Consider the following 17808-nt stretch of genomic DNA (forward strand, 5'->3'; position numbering starts at 1 on the left):
GATGATGAGGCAGTGTTTTTTCTAGTTACAAGACCCTTTTCTAGAGTCAAGAAGAGCATTGTTGCCACCATGGGTCACTGTCTCACAATTTCAAGAATTTCTTAATTTGTAGTCCTGGTTCACCTTGAGGAAAAGGAAGAAAAGATATTAGATGTTCAGAGGATGAGCTGAAATATGATAGATTATCAAGAGGAAAACAGTTCAAATTGTGTAAAAGACTACAACTGAAATTCCACTGTAAAATGAAAGCCACATTGGCCTCAGTCCCCTCAGCCCACCCTCTTATCGTTGGACACAGCAGAGGGATCCCGACGAACGCCCAGTATGCGGGTGACAGTGATGAGTGTGCAGTTCCCTATCAAGCTCTCTGACTCCAAGAAGTTGTCCTTACATTTTATTGACGTGCAGTCTCACCATCCTGAAATTTTAATCACCTGAGTGCTGCTTAGACATCAGCTAGATCACCCAACTTGTAATTCTATCTGCATTTGAAGATGAAAGAAGAAACCCTTGTGCATTTTTGTTCCTTCTGTTTTCTCCTTCAAGGGACACTGTCCATCTTTCTTAGGCTTCCTGAGTAATCATCATTTAATTTTCTTTATAGGTTGGAAAGCCTTGATTCTCTTTAAAAAAAAAAATGCGAGTAATTAAAAGTGACAGGGCCAGGTTAGCAAATAGATTTGTGAATTCAGGGCACCACAGGTCTCCCTCATGGTAGAAATGATGCCATTTCACCCCAGTGGCTTTTAAGTTCAGAACTGGGAATTAATGATATTTTCTCACCAAGTTTAAGAAATCAAAAAACAAAAGAAGTAAAGCAGAGCTTCATCCCATTGTTTCAGAGCCGAAATTTGTTTTAGTCTTACCAGAGTAAATCCAGCTGTGCTCCCATTTAAAACCCTCCTGTGGCTTTCTGCTCCTTCCAGCCTCAGTCCCAAGTCTGGGCTGGGTTTCACGTCTGCTGTTGACATCATCTCCTCTCTGTCTCTTTCACACGTGTCCCAGCAAGCAGAGCTGCCTCCTGCTCGGGGCCTTTCACTAAGGGTTCTCTCTCTGACCTGCAGACCCCCAAAGAACCAACGCCTCTCCTTATCCAGGGCCTAGCTCAAACGGCTCCTCTGTGGCGAGCATCCCCAGACACACGTAGATCACTTTGTAGCCCATTATCCTGCTTTAATTTCATCATAGCACTTATTGCTAAATGAAGTAGTCTTGCTAGCTGGGTGTGGTAGCTTATGCCTGAAATCCCAGCACTTTGGGAGGCCAAAGGAGGAGGATTGCTTGAAGCCAGGAGTTCAAGACCAGCCTGAGCAACATAGTGAGACTGTGCCTCTACTTAAAAATAATAGTTAAAAATAGTCTTGTTTATTGTCAACCTTACATCACTGAAGCATACACAGTGAATGAATGTTCTATGTAGACATGACCCCTGTTTGGAAAAACTTTGCTGTTTACAACTCTTTAAATTTTTTTTAGATGGAGTCTCGCTCTGTCACCCAGGCTGGAGTACAGTGGTGCAATCTCGGCTCACTGCAACCTCCACCTCCCAGGTTCAAGCGATTCTCTTGCCTCAGCTTCCCAAGTAGCTGGGACTACAGGTGTATGCCACCACACTTGGCTAATTTTTTGTATTTTTAGTAGAGACAGCATTTCACCGTGTTAGCCAGGATGGTCTCGATCTCCTGACCTCATGATCTCCCTGCCACGGCCTCCCAAAGTGCTGGGATTACAGATGTGAGCCACTGCGCCTGGCCTTCAATTTTTTTTTAAATGTTGGGCATTGCTTAGTGTGTACCTGGTGTGTTAACATGCTAGTTGGTGTCTTCTACTAACTTGGAGGGAGTGTTTATTTTTCAGCGATTCCATCTCTGTGGTATGTGATGGCATGCTGCCAAAGCCCAGTCTTTCAGAAAGGGGCAGTGGAATAAAAACTTTAAGGGATAGGTTCTGTTAAAAGAAGCACCAAATTTCTCAAGATTTGCCTTTGCTTGTCTCTAGGCTACAGATTTGAAATTCTGGCTGAAAGTACACTGAGTATAAGAATCAGCTAACAAAGGCTGGGAGCAGTGTATCGCCCCTATAATCACAGCACTTTGGGAGGCCGAGGCGAGCGGATCACTTGAGGTCAGGAGTTTGAGACCAGCCTGGCCAATATGGTGAAACCCTCTCTCTACTGAAAATACAAAAACTTATCCAGGCGTGGTGGTGCATCTTGTAGTTCCGGTTACTGGGGAGGAGGCTAAGGCAGGAGAATCACTTAAACCTGGGAAGCAGAAGTTGCAGTGAGCTAAGTTTGCACCATTGCACTCCAGCCTGGGCATCACAGCGAGAATCCGTCTCAAAAAAAAAAAAAAATCAGCGAACAAGACAATGTAGAGTTCTAGTCCTTAATCTCCCTTCGGGGACATCACTCCAACCTTGGAAGGAATTTTTTGGAGGAAGCCCTGGTCTTCATAAATGGCTATCAATTCACAGACCATAGACTGATTCCTGTCACCATCCACAATCCCAAGCACCCAAAGATGTTCAGGCCTACCTTGAGAATGATCTCAGACAAGCATGTGACATGTGACAACCCTCAGAAGCTGATGAGAATGAGTGTGTAGGTCTATTTAGGTCAAATGTAGGTTATTCCAGATGTAGCTAAAAATGACAATTTCCTAGCCAGGTTGGGTTAAAAAAAAAAAAAAAGTTTAGAATTTTCAGAAACCATTGATCTTAATGAGCTTCTCCCCTTTTAGTTTTTATTTTCAGAAAATATAATGGCAGATGTTCCCTGCAAAGGCCTGAGAAACCTGTTTCTAAGCCAGGATTCTGACAATAGTGCAAAAGTCCTTCTTAGGAAAACATGGTTTGGTCTTTTTGGTATTGTGATGCTCTGAGAAGTTAGGAAAGGCTTTCAAACTTCGTTACTCCTTCTTAACTAATTTCTAATTTGTTGTTCCAGTATTTATGTAAACCCCTCTCAAATCAAGGCAAGAAGCGCGGTAGCGTATTTCTTTCGGCATCATCAATCCGTCATTTGATCAGGCTGCTGTCTCGGGGGGCATGTCTTACCCGTGCTTTGCCTTTGGTACTTTCTAGTGTTGAGGTGCTTGTCTGGACTCAGTTCCTGTGTGTGGACTGTTGCAGGATCCTCCATGGAATCTGCTCACTGTTCCCCTCTGGTTTGTCACCGGCATTTTAATCTATCACCTGGATCATGTTACTTACTCTCTTAATGCCAGTTGAGACATCCTCTAATCCTGAGGATTAAATCTGAGAGCCTTACTTTTGTGTTGAAAAACCCTTCACTGAGGTGTTCTTGATCCTAAAGCTGCTCACAGTGAGGTCCATGAGCCAGCAACAGGGCAACATCAGCATCACCTGCGCTCCTGAGAAGTCTCACCCCTGCCCCAGGTCAGTTACATCAAAATCTGCTCATTAACAAGATGCCAAGGTCATTCGGATGCATATTACAATTGGGAAGTGCTTTCTAGAATCCTCACTGCTACTGTCTCCACCATCCATCAGCAGCAGCAGCAGCAGCCATGTCCTATTGAGACATTTCTTTGCCTGCTCTGATTTGAGTACCCTGCGCACATCATCAACACGATCTTGTTTCATCCTCCCAAAGTCTCTGTGTGCTATGGACTATTATTATTCCCATTTGCAGGTGAGGAAGCTGAAGCTCAGGGAGATTAAGTCATTTATGTGAAATTATCCAGGTAGGAAGCGTAGGCAGCCTGAGTTCAATCTGAGACACTTCGCCTCCGGCATCTGTTTCCCTCTCCCCTAGGCCTTCCCTCTTCCCTGCTGGCCAGGTCAGCTCACTCCATATTCATTTCATTTGCTTCCTTCTAGTCAGTCTGCAAAACTCCAAAAGCAAAGCCACTGTGGAGGGAAGGCTGCTTCTTGGTGTGTTCTGTAAAAGAGTTTTGGATCTTAACATTATTTAAAATAAGACTGAGTTGTACCCTGTGTAGATTTTATCTCTCTCAGCCCCGGAGAACAAGCTCTTTCTGCCGCTTCCAATTAAACTGGATGGCTTAGAGTTGCAGATTACCATCCCCCGCCCCGCCCAGATGTGACCTCCTGGCTCTGTTGAAGTGGTGGAGTATCTTAGACGTGACCTTTGGAAGAAAATGTATATTTACAGCTCTAATCTGAAAAAAGGAAAAAGAGGAAGTAATATGACCTTGCAATGACATTGGTCTACAGTTGATCAAATTCTTTAAAGACCTCAAGGTCAGAATAGCTATAGCCTGTGTACTCGAGACCAAAAGTTAATTACAGGAAGGTGATATCTGGGGTCTGGAAGAGGTTGAGATCAGTGATTTTCAGACTGGTTACTGAACTGCTCTGCTCTGAGAGGATGCCCCTCCAGAGAAGGACTGGAGCATGGGGTTGTCGTGGGGTGAGGTGGAGCTGGCCTCAGATAGAAGTTTGGTGGACCATTCTTCACTTTCAGCCAATTAGTATAATACTTTAAACCTTATCTTATTTTATATAGTAGGCCCTAGGGTAACATTTTATTTAATGAGCCTTTCCTTCCTTGTAAAAAAAAAAAAAAAATTGTACATTAAAAAGCAACTGAGCTAATCCTTCTCCATTAGAAGGATTTGCATTCTTTGCAGTTGAGGCTGTTGAGGCTCAGAAAGGCAAATTGACTCCCCCAAGGTCACACGTTGTTTTGACTGAAAGCTATTTCTTGTTACCTCCTTTGAAAGCTCTAAAGCTGGGCTGGCTGCCAAGTCTGCTGGGCATTCGCTCCGCTGCTGTCTGGATCAGCCCTTATTATATCCAGTGGCACTGACCTGGGTATATTTCATTTGCATTTAGGACTCCTTTGTGTGTGTTTGGAAAGCAAAGCGCTGTTCAGGTGTTCATTGGCAGAGCTTAGTCAGTAAGTCATACATTCTCAGTGTTCTTTTTCTTCCACCATGCAGTCAATCTGCATGCCTCCCCTTCTTCCCTGGTTTATTTATACATTGAAGGTAGCCTTGCACACGACGCTGAATACTCCAATATCAGCAAGATAGAGTAGCTCTTCTGCAACAAGGTGAAATGGCTGAAAAATCCCATTTTAGAAGAATGTGCATTTAAAGAATTTACGACCTAAAAGGGAATATGGGGTTGGGAGCCTGAGATAATAAGGAGCCCTAGGAAAACCCTTTTTTTAAAAAAAAAAGCTTTCAGAAAAGTAAACCAATAAATAAGAACCACTCATGAGGAGTATCAGTGACATTTTGCAGCTAGTAATAATGGGTATGTGGGTAATTTTCATTTTATCATTTCTTGTTTGTCAGACACGTCTTCATTTGCTGTGTGACAGATGAGATGCATGCTAAGAAGCATTTTCTCTCTTTCTTTCTTTCTTTTTTTTTTTTTTTTTTTTTTTTGAGATAGAGTCTCGCTCTGTTGCCCAGGCTGCAGTGGTGCAATCTCACCTCACTGCAACCTCCGCCTCTCCAGGTTTCAATTCTCTGCCTCAGCCTCCAGAGTGGCTGGGACTACAGGTACTATTCTGGAACTTGGTTTCATTGCTCTCAGCTTTTGCTCCTCTCTTCTCTAGCATTCTATTTTACCTACCATTTCTAACCACCATTTCTTCCTTCTCTAATTGTTCCCAGTGAGACCAACACACACTGGAACTGAAATTCCTACTATTTCCAAAGATGTATTGAAGTCACACACAATGAGATTTACTACAAAGGAAACTCTTCTTCTAAAAAAGACAAATATGTGTTGTTTTATGTTTTAGTGCAGCATTATTTACAATAGCAAAGACTTGGAACAAACCCAAATTCCCATCAATGACTGACTAGATAAAGAAAATGTGGTACATATATACCATGGAATACCATGCAGCCTTAAAAAAGAATGAGTTCATGTTCTTTGCAGCGACATAGATGAAGCTGGAAGCCATCATTCTCAGCAAACTAACACAGAAACAGAAAACCAAACACCACATGTTCTCACTCATAAGGGGGAGTTGAACAATGAAAATACATGGACACAGGAAGGGGAACATCACACACCGGGGCCTGTCAGGGTGTGGGGGACAAGGGGAGGGAGAGTATCAGGGCAAATAGCTAATGCATGCGGAGCTTAAAACCTAGATAATGGTGAAACCCTGTCTCTACTAAAACATACAAAAAATTAGCCAGGCGTAGCAGTAGTCCCAGCTACTCCGGAGGCTGAGGCAGGAGAATGGCGTGAACCCGGGAGGCGGAGCTTGCAGTGAGCCGAGATCACGCCACTGCACTCCAGCACTCCAGCCTGGGCGACAGAGCAAGACTCCATCTCAAAACAAAAAAAAAAAACAACAAAAAAAAACAAAACCTAGATGATGGGTTGATAGGTGCAGCAAACCACCATGGCACATGCATACTTATGTAACAAACCTGCACATTCTGCACATGTATCCCAGAATCTAAAGAAACATTTAAAAATAAAATTAAAAAGACAAGTACATGTTGTTGTCATGCATGTCCATGTGAAGAGACCACCAAACAGGCTTTGTGTGAGCAATAAAGCTTTTAATCACCTGGGTGCAGGCGGGCTAAGTCCAGTCCGAAAAGGGAGTCAGCGAAGGGAGATAAGGGTAGGGCCGTTTTATAGGATTTGGGTAGGTAAAGGAAAATTATAGTCAAAGGGGGTTTGTTCTCTGGTGGGCAGGGGTGGGGGTCACAAGGTGCTCAGTGGGGGAGCTTTTTGAGCCAGGATGACCCAGGAAGAGGAATTTCACAAGATAATGTCATCGCTTAAGGCAAGGACCGGCCATTTTCACTTCTTTTGTGGTGGAATGTCATCGGTTAAGGCGGGGCAGGGCATTTTCACTTCTTTTGTGATTCTTCAGTTACTTCAGGCCATCTGGGCGTGTATATATATGTGCAAGTCACAGGGGATGCGATGGCTTGGCTTGGGCTCAGAGGCCTGACCATTGTTTTATAAGCCCCCAAGAATTTAAAGGGAAGTATTGGCTCTCAAGCTATTCAATCATGTATACAGAGAAGTTATCTAAGAAATCCTTGAGGTGTCATCTATATATGCTGATATTTTAAACTTCACCTTTGGTTATTCTGTTCCTGAGAAGAGTTAGAGAATAGTTAGCTTTTTCCTCAAAAAACAAATTCCTGAGAGATTGTAAAAAAGCCTATCTAAAGATGTTAGTTAGTGATATGTAGCGCTAAAGCAGTTTGCTGTCATTTTTGGTGGTCTTTTCAATTGTTTACTAGGATTAAGATATTGAACGTGGTCTCCGGTGGATCTCTAGAGTAGGGAAATGATTGTTGCTGAGTACTTATCATGTCATATAACACTTGGGTGTCATGAAATGATACCAGCGAGGGGTTTGTTACAGTCTGGCAAAATTTATCCTTGTAAAGATTCAAAGCTGGAAAGATTACCAGGTGTATCTGGTAGCTGGTGGGCTAAAGAGGAGCTCTTTATAGGGTGTGCCTTAAGGTCAGGCCTATTGGATTGTATATTTGTACACAGAACCTGCAGAGATTAGTCCTTACCTCAGGCAGTTCATGATTCCACTCTAGAGAGAGGCTTTTGTCACTTATTTGTCTCAGACCCTTGTCCTTGTTTTGCAAATGCAACCATGATATCTTAGCAGAGAGGTGAAACTATACACTTCCTTATCTAATTCATTTGTGCATTATTGGCATTCCTGTTTAGGATGGATGTATTACCATTCTCTTTCATTCGAATTCACTTGGAAGTAAAGTTTATCCCTGATGGGAGACCCCTTTTTAGATTACACGTACTTACCCCTGACCAGTAACTGTCTCCCGGTAGTCCTGTGCACTGCTCGGCTTGAGACTGAATTCTTATGCTTTTCATGACTCCTTTGGATGAATCTAGATCCATTCCCAGAGAGCAGTGTCAGCTTTCCCTCAGGGCTGTGTGGGGGAGGTAGAGATGCTGGAACAAAACTGCGAACCTCTTAGGGAGGTAAAAGAGGAATGCATACTTGATAGCCAATAGTGTCAAGTACAGTTATGTTCTTGCAGTTTCCAAGGTCATTTTTTTTTTTTTTTTTTTTTTTACTTCTCAAGTATAAAAGTACTCTCAGCCTTTTTTAAGGCCTTAAATACAACAATGATCCTTTAAAAATTTATTTCTCCAAATTGTACTCTTCCCCCCTTCTCCCATAAGAGCTTGTTGAAACAGACATCACACCTGGCTCTTCCAAATATGCTTAGCACTTAGCACAGGTGCTGGACATCATAGGCACAGAATGAATATTTACAGAATAAATACATAAACAAACATAACTTGTTCTCTGAAATCCCCTGGGATTCAAGAACCTCGGACTTTGTGTAGAGTAAAACAAAACAAAAATCCAGATCTCCAAGAGTCTTGAGAAAAATCTCCCTGTAACAGTGATGCCTCTTTTTCTCTCCTGTTTTAGTGTTGGCATTTTGCTTTGATTTTATTTTATAAAGTTTATGACTACCTTAAGTAGCATTAAAATTCTACTTTTTAGTTTCATGTAACAGGGTGACTACGTTTTGTTTTTTAAGTTGTTAACATACCATAATGTAAAGGTGTTTACCATATTTTTTACTAGATTGCTGATTTTCTGTTTTAACTCCCTAAGTCTTTCTTTTCTGCCCACTACCAGGATAAGCAGGAAGAAAAGGATGTTGAAAACTGAGAATGCATTTTAACAGGTCTCGTGTGTACTTTCTACTAAGTGTTTCTCAAACCATCATTATGATGGGTTAACTTCATTAGACCCGTTTAAAAGGTGAATTTATAAAGTTCAGAGGCAAGTGATTTTTCTAACATCTTTGTATTAGTTATCTATTGCTGCTGTGACAAATTACCACAAACTTAGTGGCTTAAAATGCAAATTTGTAATCTCCCAATGGGTTCTTCTTGCTGCACAAATAAAACCAATTCACTGAGACAGTTGTATTGCAGTTGAGAAAGAATTTAATTAACGCAGGGCCAGCTAGCCAAGTGGCAGACGAGAGTTTATTACTCCCATCAGCCTCTGGGTGGGGGCCACAGGACCAGTGGAGTCATGAGTCATCATGGGTCCAGGTAGAGTCAGTTGGTCACCAGAATGCAAAAGTCTGGAAAACATCTCAAAAGACAAATCTTAGGTTCTGCGATACTGATGTTATATGACGATGATGACGATACAGGAGCAATTGGGGAAGTTACAAACCTTGTGACCTCTGGTCACATGACTCCTGGGCAATAAAGGAATTGTAGAAACATAAGCTGGGGGACAATGGCTGGTTGTCCTTTAACTATGCCTATGTCTTAGCAGAATTCAGGCCTCTCCCAAAATTCTAATATTGTGGCCTTTCATTAGTCTTACAAAGGTGGTTTTCATCCCCCAACAGGGAGCAGACCAGTTTTATGGAGGGACTGTTATCATCCTTGCTTCAAAGTTAACCTAAACTAAAGGCCAAGGCAGGCAGATTACCTGAGGTCAGGAGTTGGAGATAAGCCTGGACAACTTCGTGAGACCGCATCTCTCTAAAAATACAGAAATAAGCCGGGTGTGGTGGTGCACTTCTGTAGTCTCAGTTACTTCAGAGACTGAGGCAGGAGAGTCACTTGAACCTGGAAGGCAGAGGTTGCGGTGAGCCAAGATAGTGTCATTGCACTCCAAGGTGCAAAGCGAGACTCTGTCTCAAAAAAAGAAACAAACAAAAAATAAAAAATAAACAAAATTAAACTAACCTAAATTCCTCCCATGGGTAGCCTGGCCTATGCCTAGGAGTGAGCAATTACAGCCAGCCTGTGAGGCTAGAAGCAAGATAGAGTCAGCCAGGCTAGACTTCTTCTCTTTCATAATCTTTGCAAAAGCAGTTTCAGATTTATTCTCTTATAGGTCAGAAGTCCAAAGTGGATCTTATTTAGCCAAAATGAAGGTGTCAGCTGCGTGGTATTTCTTCTGGAGGCTGGAGGGAAGAATCTGACTCCTTGCTTTCTTCCAGCTCCTAGAGGCTGCTATCCAGATTCCTTGACTCATGGCTACTCTCTCCATCATCAAAGCCAGCAGCTTAGCATCTTCAAATGGTTCTCTGACCTTGACCATTCTGCCTCCTCCTTCCATTTCTAAAAAAAAAAAAAAAAAAAAAAAATCCTTGTGATTAGGTTGAGCCCACCCAGAAAATCTAGACTAATCTCCCCACCTCAAGATTATTAATTTGAGGCTGGGAAGGAGAGGGGATAAAGAGAGATTGTTTAATGCATACAAATACACAATTAGAAGATATAAGTTATAGTGTTCGACAGCACAGTAGGGTGACTACAGTTAAGAATAAGTTATTGTCGGGCCGGGCGTGGTGGCTTACATCTGTAATCCCAGCACTTTGGGAGGCTGAGGTGGGTGGATCACCTGAGGTCGGGAGTTCAAGACCAGCCTGACCAACATGGAGAAACCCCATGTCTACTAAAAATACAACATTAGGCCGGGCGCGGTGGCTCAAGCCTGTAATCCCAGTACTTTGGGAGGCCGAGACGGGCGGATCACGAGGTCAGGAGATCGAGACCATCCTGGCTAACACAGTGAAACCCCGTCTCTACTAAAAAATACAAAAAAAAAACTAGCTGGGCGAGGTGGCGGGCGCCTGTAGTCGCAGCTACTCGGGAGGCTGAGGCAGGAGAATGGCGTAAACCCGGGAGGCGAAGCTTGCAGTGAGCTGAGATCCGGCCACTGCACTCTAGCCTGGGCGACAGAGCGAGACTCCGTCTCAAAAAAAAAAAAAAAAAAAATACAACATTAGCTGGGTGTGGTGGCACATGCCTGTAATCCCAGTTACTCGGTAGGCTGAGGCAGGAGAATCACTTAAACCCGGGAGGCAGAGGTTGTGGTGAGCTGGGATCATGCCATTGCACTCCCTAGGCAACAAGAGCGAAACTCTGTCTCAAAAAACAAAAAAAAAGAGAAGTTATTGTGTATTTCAGAATAGCTAGAAAATATCTGAAATGTTCCCAGCACAAAGAAATGATAAGTGTTTGAGGTGACAGACATCTGAAGTACCCTGACTGATCACTATGTGTTGTATGTATGGATGAAAATATTACATGTGCCTCATAATGTGTACAATCATTATGTATCAATGCAAATTTGAAAATAGAAAGATCACTAATTGCATATTTGAAGTCTCTTTTGCCCTGTAAGGTAATATATTCAGTTCTAGGATTTAGGACATCGAAATCTTTGAGGGAAGCATTACTCTCCCTATTGCAGAGACCCATATAATGTCCTAACAGAGTTGACTTTCTCCACGTTTCTAGCTTTCTGCATATACAAGAAAAAGTTTTTGGCTTTTTTTTGGTGTGTCTTCTCCTGGTACTTCTGTCTTGGATATAACTTATTTGATTTTACAAAAATATCACAGCCTCTGTGTTTGTTTGAATAAACTGAGGTTGAAAAAGTGTTCAGTGACAGTAACGATACCTTAATAACATAACGGGAGAGGAGGCAGCGTCTTGGCAATTGAGACCTGTGAGTTTTGGACAGAGATGTTTAAAACTTGACATACTGCATGAACTCACAGAGTCCTCTAACTTTTGTCTTTTAGGCTTATGTACAGAAGTACGTCGTGAAGAATTATTTCTACTATTACCTATTCCAAATTTCAGCTGCTTTGGGCCAAGAAGTGTTCTACATCACGTTTCTTCCATTCACTCACTGGAATATTGACCCTTATTTATCCAGAAGGTTGATCATCATATGGGTTGTAAGTATTACCACTACTCATTAACTGATGCTTAATGACTGCTTCCTTTGATATTCAAGTACTTTGCAAATATGTTTTTTGTTTGTTTGTTTTGTTTTGTTTTGTTTTACCACTTAGAGTTGGATTTGTCGCCTAATTTACTTTGGAAAAATTCGGAACACAACTTGTGTTCCCTGAGCAGTAAGGGAATTGTAGCAAGGCAAGCTGGGGGACAGTGGCTGGTTGTCCTTTGTGCCTACCTCTTCGCAGAATTCAGGCCTTTTCCAAAATTCTAATCTTGTGGCCTTTCCTTAGTCTTACAAAGGCGGTTTTCATCCCCCAGCAGGGAGAGGACCAGTTTTAGGGAGGAACTATTATCATCCTTGCTTCAAAGTTAACCTAAACTAAAGGCCGGGTGGGCGGATCACCTGAGGTCAGGTGCCCCCCAGGTTCAAGCGATTCTTCTGCCTCAGCCTCCCGAGTAGCTGGGACTACAGACGTGCACCACCACGCCCGGTTATTTTTGTATTTTTAGTAGAGACGGGGTTTTGCCATCTTGGCCAGGCTTATCTCTTACTGTTCTGAAAACAACATGTTTTATCTGCAAAAACCAAACCTGTGATTTTGTGTACCTTGAGATATACTTTCCCAAGGGTAGATCAAAGTAGGAGAGGGCGTAAGTGATGACCAGAGAAGAAAGGACCTTTCTAAGGACCCACAGAGGGGTATGAAATGCATCCTCACAAGAGGCCTATTTTAGTAAAATTTGATCAGAAACTAAAATCAGAAGCTGTTGAGCAATACCTCCAAGCAGTATTAAGTGACCATACACATAGGAGAGGCCAAAACACATAAGGCAAAGCACCTTCCTTGAGGGAACGTCTAGTGCAGCAGGAGCAGCTGCAAATACACAGAAACCATGTGACAATCCCAGGTAGACAGGCAGAGCCTTTTTCTGCTGTTTCACTGGTAACCCTAGCATTTAATTTTGTTCAGGGCCAGATGAGTTCTGATTTTGTGTCTCATTGAAGGAGATGGTAGACATTTGGAAGGCGGCAAGGCATATGCAAGATATGCAAGATATGTAGGTTTGGTATCAGAGAGACCTGAGCTCAAGTACAGTCCAGGCCCCATCTGTGTGCCCTTGCTCTGAGCCTTACCTTCCTCATTTGTAAAATTGTGTGAATAATGTGCCTTCCCGGAATCATCGTGGGAATATCTAGAGTGTACACAGAGCTCTAGGCGTGGCATGTGGAGGACTCTGCAGGTCGCTATTTGAGCATGATAACGCATAGTGACTAGTGCATGAAGGTGAAGGAGTCTTGAAGATCAACCAATACTAAGGTCGAAGGTTGTTTAGCTGGTGGAGGGAACTTCCAGACAAGACTGTTTCCCCGACTCAAGATTCTGCACTAGAAATAGAGGTTCCGAAGCACTTGGTTGGGTATAAAAGAGAAGATTTCAGCAAGTGACTTTCCTATGGTGGGCTTTATGTTTTCTCATTTGTGGAACAAGTAGAGTGGAGTTCATCAGGGCTCATAAATTTGAATGTTCTCAGGGGCAGGGGACAGAAATAAAGCAACAATGTCCTGGGTCAGGGTGAGGGGTGGCAAGGGCGCAGTATCCACACAAACCCTTCGCCACGTGGTGACAGAGGGACTACGGAGCAACTGCCCCTGGCTCCACGTGGGACTCCCCATCCCTGTCTCCCCATAGCCCTCTTTTGAAATCTAGCTTCTGTCTAAAAGTGTAATGTGAGAGTCTGCAAAAGCATAGGCATCTTGCAGATCATAAAGAGAACGTTAGTCCAGTTGTCCCTCCCGTTTCTGAGGCCACTTCTGTGTCCACGGAGCAGGCAGGATGGGGGCAGGAGAGAGAGAATGGGAGTGGTCCTTCTGTTCTTAAGATCTGAAAACCCGTGGAAAACCCATGGGCTTGAGTATCTTTCCCACTGCCATTTATTTTCTAAGATGTGTGTGTGTGTGCATGTGTGTGCGTGTATAAGGTATAAGTGTGTGTGTGTGTGTGTGTATATAGGTGTGTATATGTGTGTACATACATATATAGGTGTGTATATATGTGTATGTGTGTATATAGATGTGTGTATATCTGTGTGTGTATATAGGTGTGTGTATATGTGTATGTGTGTATATAGGTGTGTATATGTGTATGTGTGTATATGTGTGTGTGCATAGGTGCATATATATGTTTATGTTTATAGGTGTATGTGTGTATAGGTATGTACATGTGTGTATATAGGTATGTGTATATATGTGTGTTTATGTGTATGTATATAGGTGTGTATATATGTGTATATATATGTATATAGGTGTGTATGTGTGTATAGGTGTGTATGTGTGTATAGGTGTGTATGTGTGTGTATATATGTGTGTTTATGTGCATGCATGTATATAGGTGTGTATATGTGTGTTTATAGATGTGTATATGTGTGTGTATAGGTGTGTATATTTGTGTGTAGGTATGTATATATGTGTGAATGTATGTATATATGTGTGTATATGTGTGTGTTTATAGGTGTGTATATGTGTGAGTGTATGTATACAGGTGTGTATATGTGTGTGTGTGTGTGTGTTCTAAATCCCAAAACCTTAATAATGGTTGAGTGGGGCAGATGATGAGAAGTACATTACGCAGGAATACCTTATAATGTGTTTGATCCGCTCATGGCCGATTATCTCCCCCACTGAGGGCGGAAAACTTTCCCTGAGAGCTGGGAAGACCTCTAGACTCCATAGAAGGCTGTGGTTAGGGGACTCTGGTTGCCATTATTGGTGGTTATTTTGTGCTTTGTATTCCTCATTTCAAAGTGTCAGAGTGCCTGTTTGAGGCAAAATGACAAGCTTTTGTCATAGAGTGAGGCAAATAAAATCTTTGCCCGAGAAAGGAAGAAATAACCTCTGAATCTGCAGTTTGTCCTGAGGTTTGGCCACCTGTTTCTTGACTTTTTAAAATGGGTGCGTGGCCTGGTTCACCAGTCCCCCTGTGCTGAGAGTTCTGTAGTTACTCTGTGTGGTCATTGTAAGGCAGTGTGAGAAGCCTAATGTAGTGTGAGAAGCAGTGTGAGAAGCTGAGGTAGTGTGTGCATTCCTGCCAGTGCCTGGGATGAGAGTGGAGGTCATTCCAAGGGAAGAGAGGAAGAGAGGAAGGGAGGGAGGGGGAGAGGGAGGTGCAGGTGTGCTTGCGTGTGTGCATCTGCGTGTGTGTGCATGTATTTGTGTGTGTGTGTGTGTATGTAGGCGTGCTAGGATTAGGGGTGCTCTCTGATGGGCTACAGAGACAATAATGAGAGATACTTGGTTTGGCTCCAGAGTTGAAGGTAGATGAAAGGAAGGGCAAGTCCCTTAAGTGGGGGCGAGGTTGGGAGCCTGGGGTGGATTAGGGTTAGGTTCTGGTACTTGGGCCAGCCAGGGCAATCAACTTCCTGCTGAGGCAGTCTTTCTTCAGTAAAGGATATCCCTATATTAGTGGCCGCTTCTTCAAAGGGGTAGGGATTAAGAACTGTTAATTACATAAGGGACAGAGCTGGAAGTCTTGTATTGAACATCTTATCTCACCCAAAACTCATTGGAAGGCAGCTTTGTTCAGGATTGCCGAAGCTTGGCACATTTTATATTAATTTGGGAATTGTCACTGGATGAAGCCCCTACAGGTTTTATTGCTTTTAAAGATCTTTTGTTACATTAAGGGTAACTCACACTGTCTGAAGTAGCTCAGCAGAATTTATGCTTGTATCAAGTTCTCTCTCCTCACAATTATAATTAGTCTTCACCTGTATTGTACATCTTCTGTTGCTTTTATAGGCATCTATGTTCATTATCTTATTTGAGCTTCATAACAATGGGCAGTATCATTTTCTAAATTGGAATAGTAATATTTCAAATATTGATAAGCCATACCCTATATTGAGCATTTAGTATATATGCCATTCACTGTCAGAGTGCTTTACATATTTTACTTCACTTAATCCTACCAGCAATCCTGAGAAATAGTTATCACCAACCCACTTTACAGACCCTGAAACTGAAATATAGAAAGGTTAAATAACTTGCCCAAGATCACACTGGATTAAGTGGCAAGGTGGATTTGATCCTGCGCCCAGACCTTGTCTACCAGGGGAAGCTGCCATGGTTGTTTCTTAGAAGAACACAGCTAAGTGGCATAAGGAGCACAATATTTTTTTAAAGATGCTAAAACGGGGACTTCAAGCATTAAAATGATTTGTCCATAGTTTTCTTCTATTGCATATTTGTTTTGGTTTGTGTTGCATTTCTGTCCTTATGGCATTTATTAACCCTGTACTCTACTTAACTGTTTCTTATCTACCCTTCTTAACCCATTTATGACTAGTGTTCCTTTATTGGAACGTGAAGCTTGTGGGAGTTATTTATATCCTACCGCTCAAGGTCATCGCCAAGGTCTGATTTTTCAGACACAAAAATTTGCAACCTCCAGCATAAATGGGTTAACAAACCTCAACAAACCCCACAGTATGGGATAAGCTTTGGTTAAATTAGCTGAAACACATCAATCAATTCACTATTTCTCTCCTTTGTCCTGTATCAAGGTTTTTAACCTATCTTTGGGCTCAAAAGAATTTTAGACATTTGGCCAAAAAAGATAGCAAATGGATTTTCTTATTAGGATGCTTATAAAGAGATATTGAGGATGATGTTTCAGAAGATGAGTCACTGCCCCATGGCGTGATTATCTAATCTCTTCACTTTCATTCTGGCATGGTGACAGATCTAACAAAAAATAAAAGCTTTAAAGTTATATTTCTGTATCTTTAAAAGGTTGGAGGCAACTTCATTGAACTTGGGTGGTGGTTAGTTTTGTAACATGAAGCAAAATCTCACTTTTTTGCTAAATTCCTCATTTTGTGAAATAGCAATGCAAACATTGATACCACAACTGATCCTGGGAGTTTAGAAGCCTCACTTTCTCTGTTCTTATGATATTTTACACAGATGTTTCTTTCCACGGATATTTCATGGCATTCATAATGAGAGGTAGAAAAAAACGAGATAAACAGATAAAAATTGAAAGTAAGGGGAGCACAGATACAAAAGAAGATGAAAGCCCAGTCTAAAGTGAAATGTGGCATGCTGGTTCAAAGGTGAGCTGCAGATTCATATTTGAGCTTTGTCTTGACCAACCAAAATGAAGTTACGCTATCCACTAGGAAATCATAAGCCTATTTCTAAGAGAGCAAACCTTTTCCTGACTCATGAAATTGATAGAATTGCCAAGGCTAGTGATACATGTTGCTCAATTATTTTCTCAGAAGTATCTGCTGTCAGTACCCGCTTATCGTCTGTGTGAGAGTACTCATTCTGACTCCTTTTCCTGAACTTTCTGTGTTCTTATTTTTAAATCATTGCTAATTTAACCAAAGAAAAATGGCATTTCCATGCATATATTCATTGCAGCACTATTCACGATAGCAAAGTCATGGAATTAACCTAAATGCCCATCAATAATAGAATAGATAAAGAAAATGTGGTACATATGCAGCCACAAAAAGAAATGAGATCATGTCCTTTGCCAGGACATGGATGGAGTTGGAAACCATTATCCTCAGCAAACAATCACAGGAACAGAAAACCAAACCGCATGTTCTCACTTATAAGTGCAACTGATTGATGAAAACACATGGACATATGAGGGGGAACAACACACACTGGGCACCTGTTGGGGGGTTGGGAGGAGGGAGAGCATCAGGAAGAATAGCTAATGGATATGGGGCTTAATACCTAGGTGATGGGATGATCTGTGCAACAAACCACAATGGCACATGTCTACCTATGTAACAAACCTGCACGTCCTGCACGTGTACCCTGACCTTAAAATAAAAATTGAAGAAAAAAAGAAAGAAAAATGGTATCTCAGTTAACTTCCAGTTCATATATAATTAGTGAAGATGAAAACATTTTTCATACTTTTATTAATCATTTGTATTAACTTGTATGAATTGTCAGTCTGCCTTGTATTTTTTTTTTAAAGGGGCTTTCATTTTTTTATTGATTTCCACCAGTTGTTAACATAGAATGATACTGAATTTTCTGTGTCTCAGAGGCAGTGTATCTTTATATGTAAGATGTTTAGA

General features: G+C 41.9%; 1 protein-coding gene across 1 annotated transcript in view; it reads left to right on the forward strand.

The window, feature by feature from the left end:
* Positions 1 to 17808, forward strand: part of SGPP2 (sphingosine-1-phosphate phosphatase 2) — a 141473-nt gene that overhangs the window by 42857 nt on the left and 80808 nt on the right. Inside the window, exon 2 of the mRNA XM_007966440.3 lies at positions 11544 to 11702. Coding sequence (XP_007964631.2) covers positions 11544 to 11702 — 159 coding nt within the window. The remainder of the gene's footprint in view (positions 1 to 11543; positions 11703 to 17808) is intronic.

The sequence above is a fragment of the Chlorocebus sabaeus genome, chromosome 10, assembly GCF_047675955.1.
Source record: "Chlorocebus sabaeus isolate Y175 chromosome 10, mChlSab1.0.hap1, whole genome shotgun sequence".
Taxonomy (NCBI): Eukaryota; Metazoa; Chordata; class Mammalia; order Primates; family Cercopithecidae; genus Chlorocebus; species Chlorocebus sabaeus.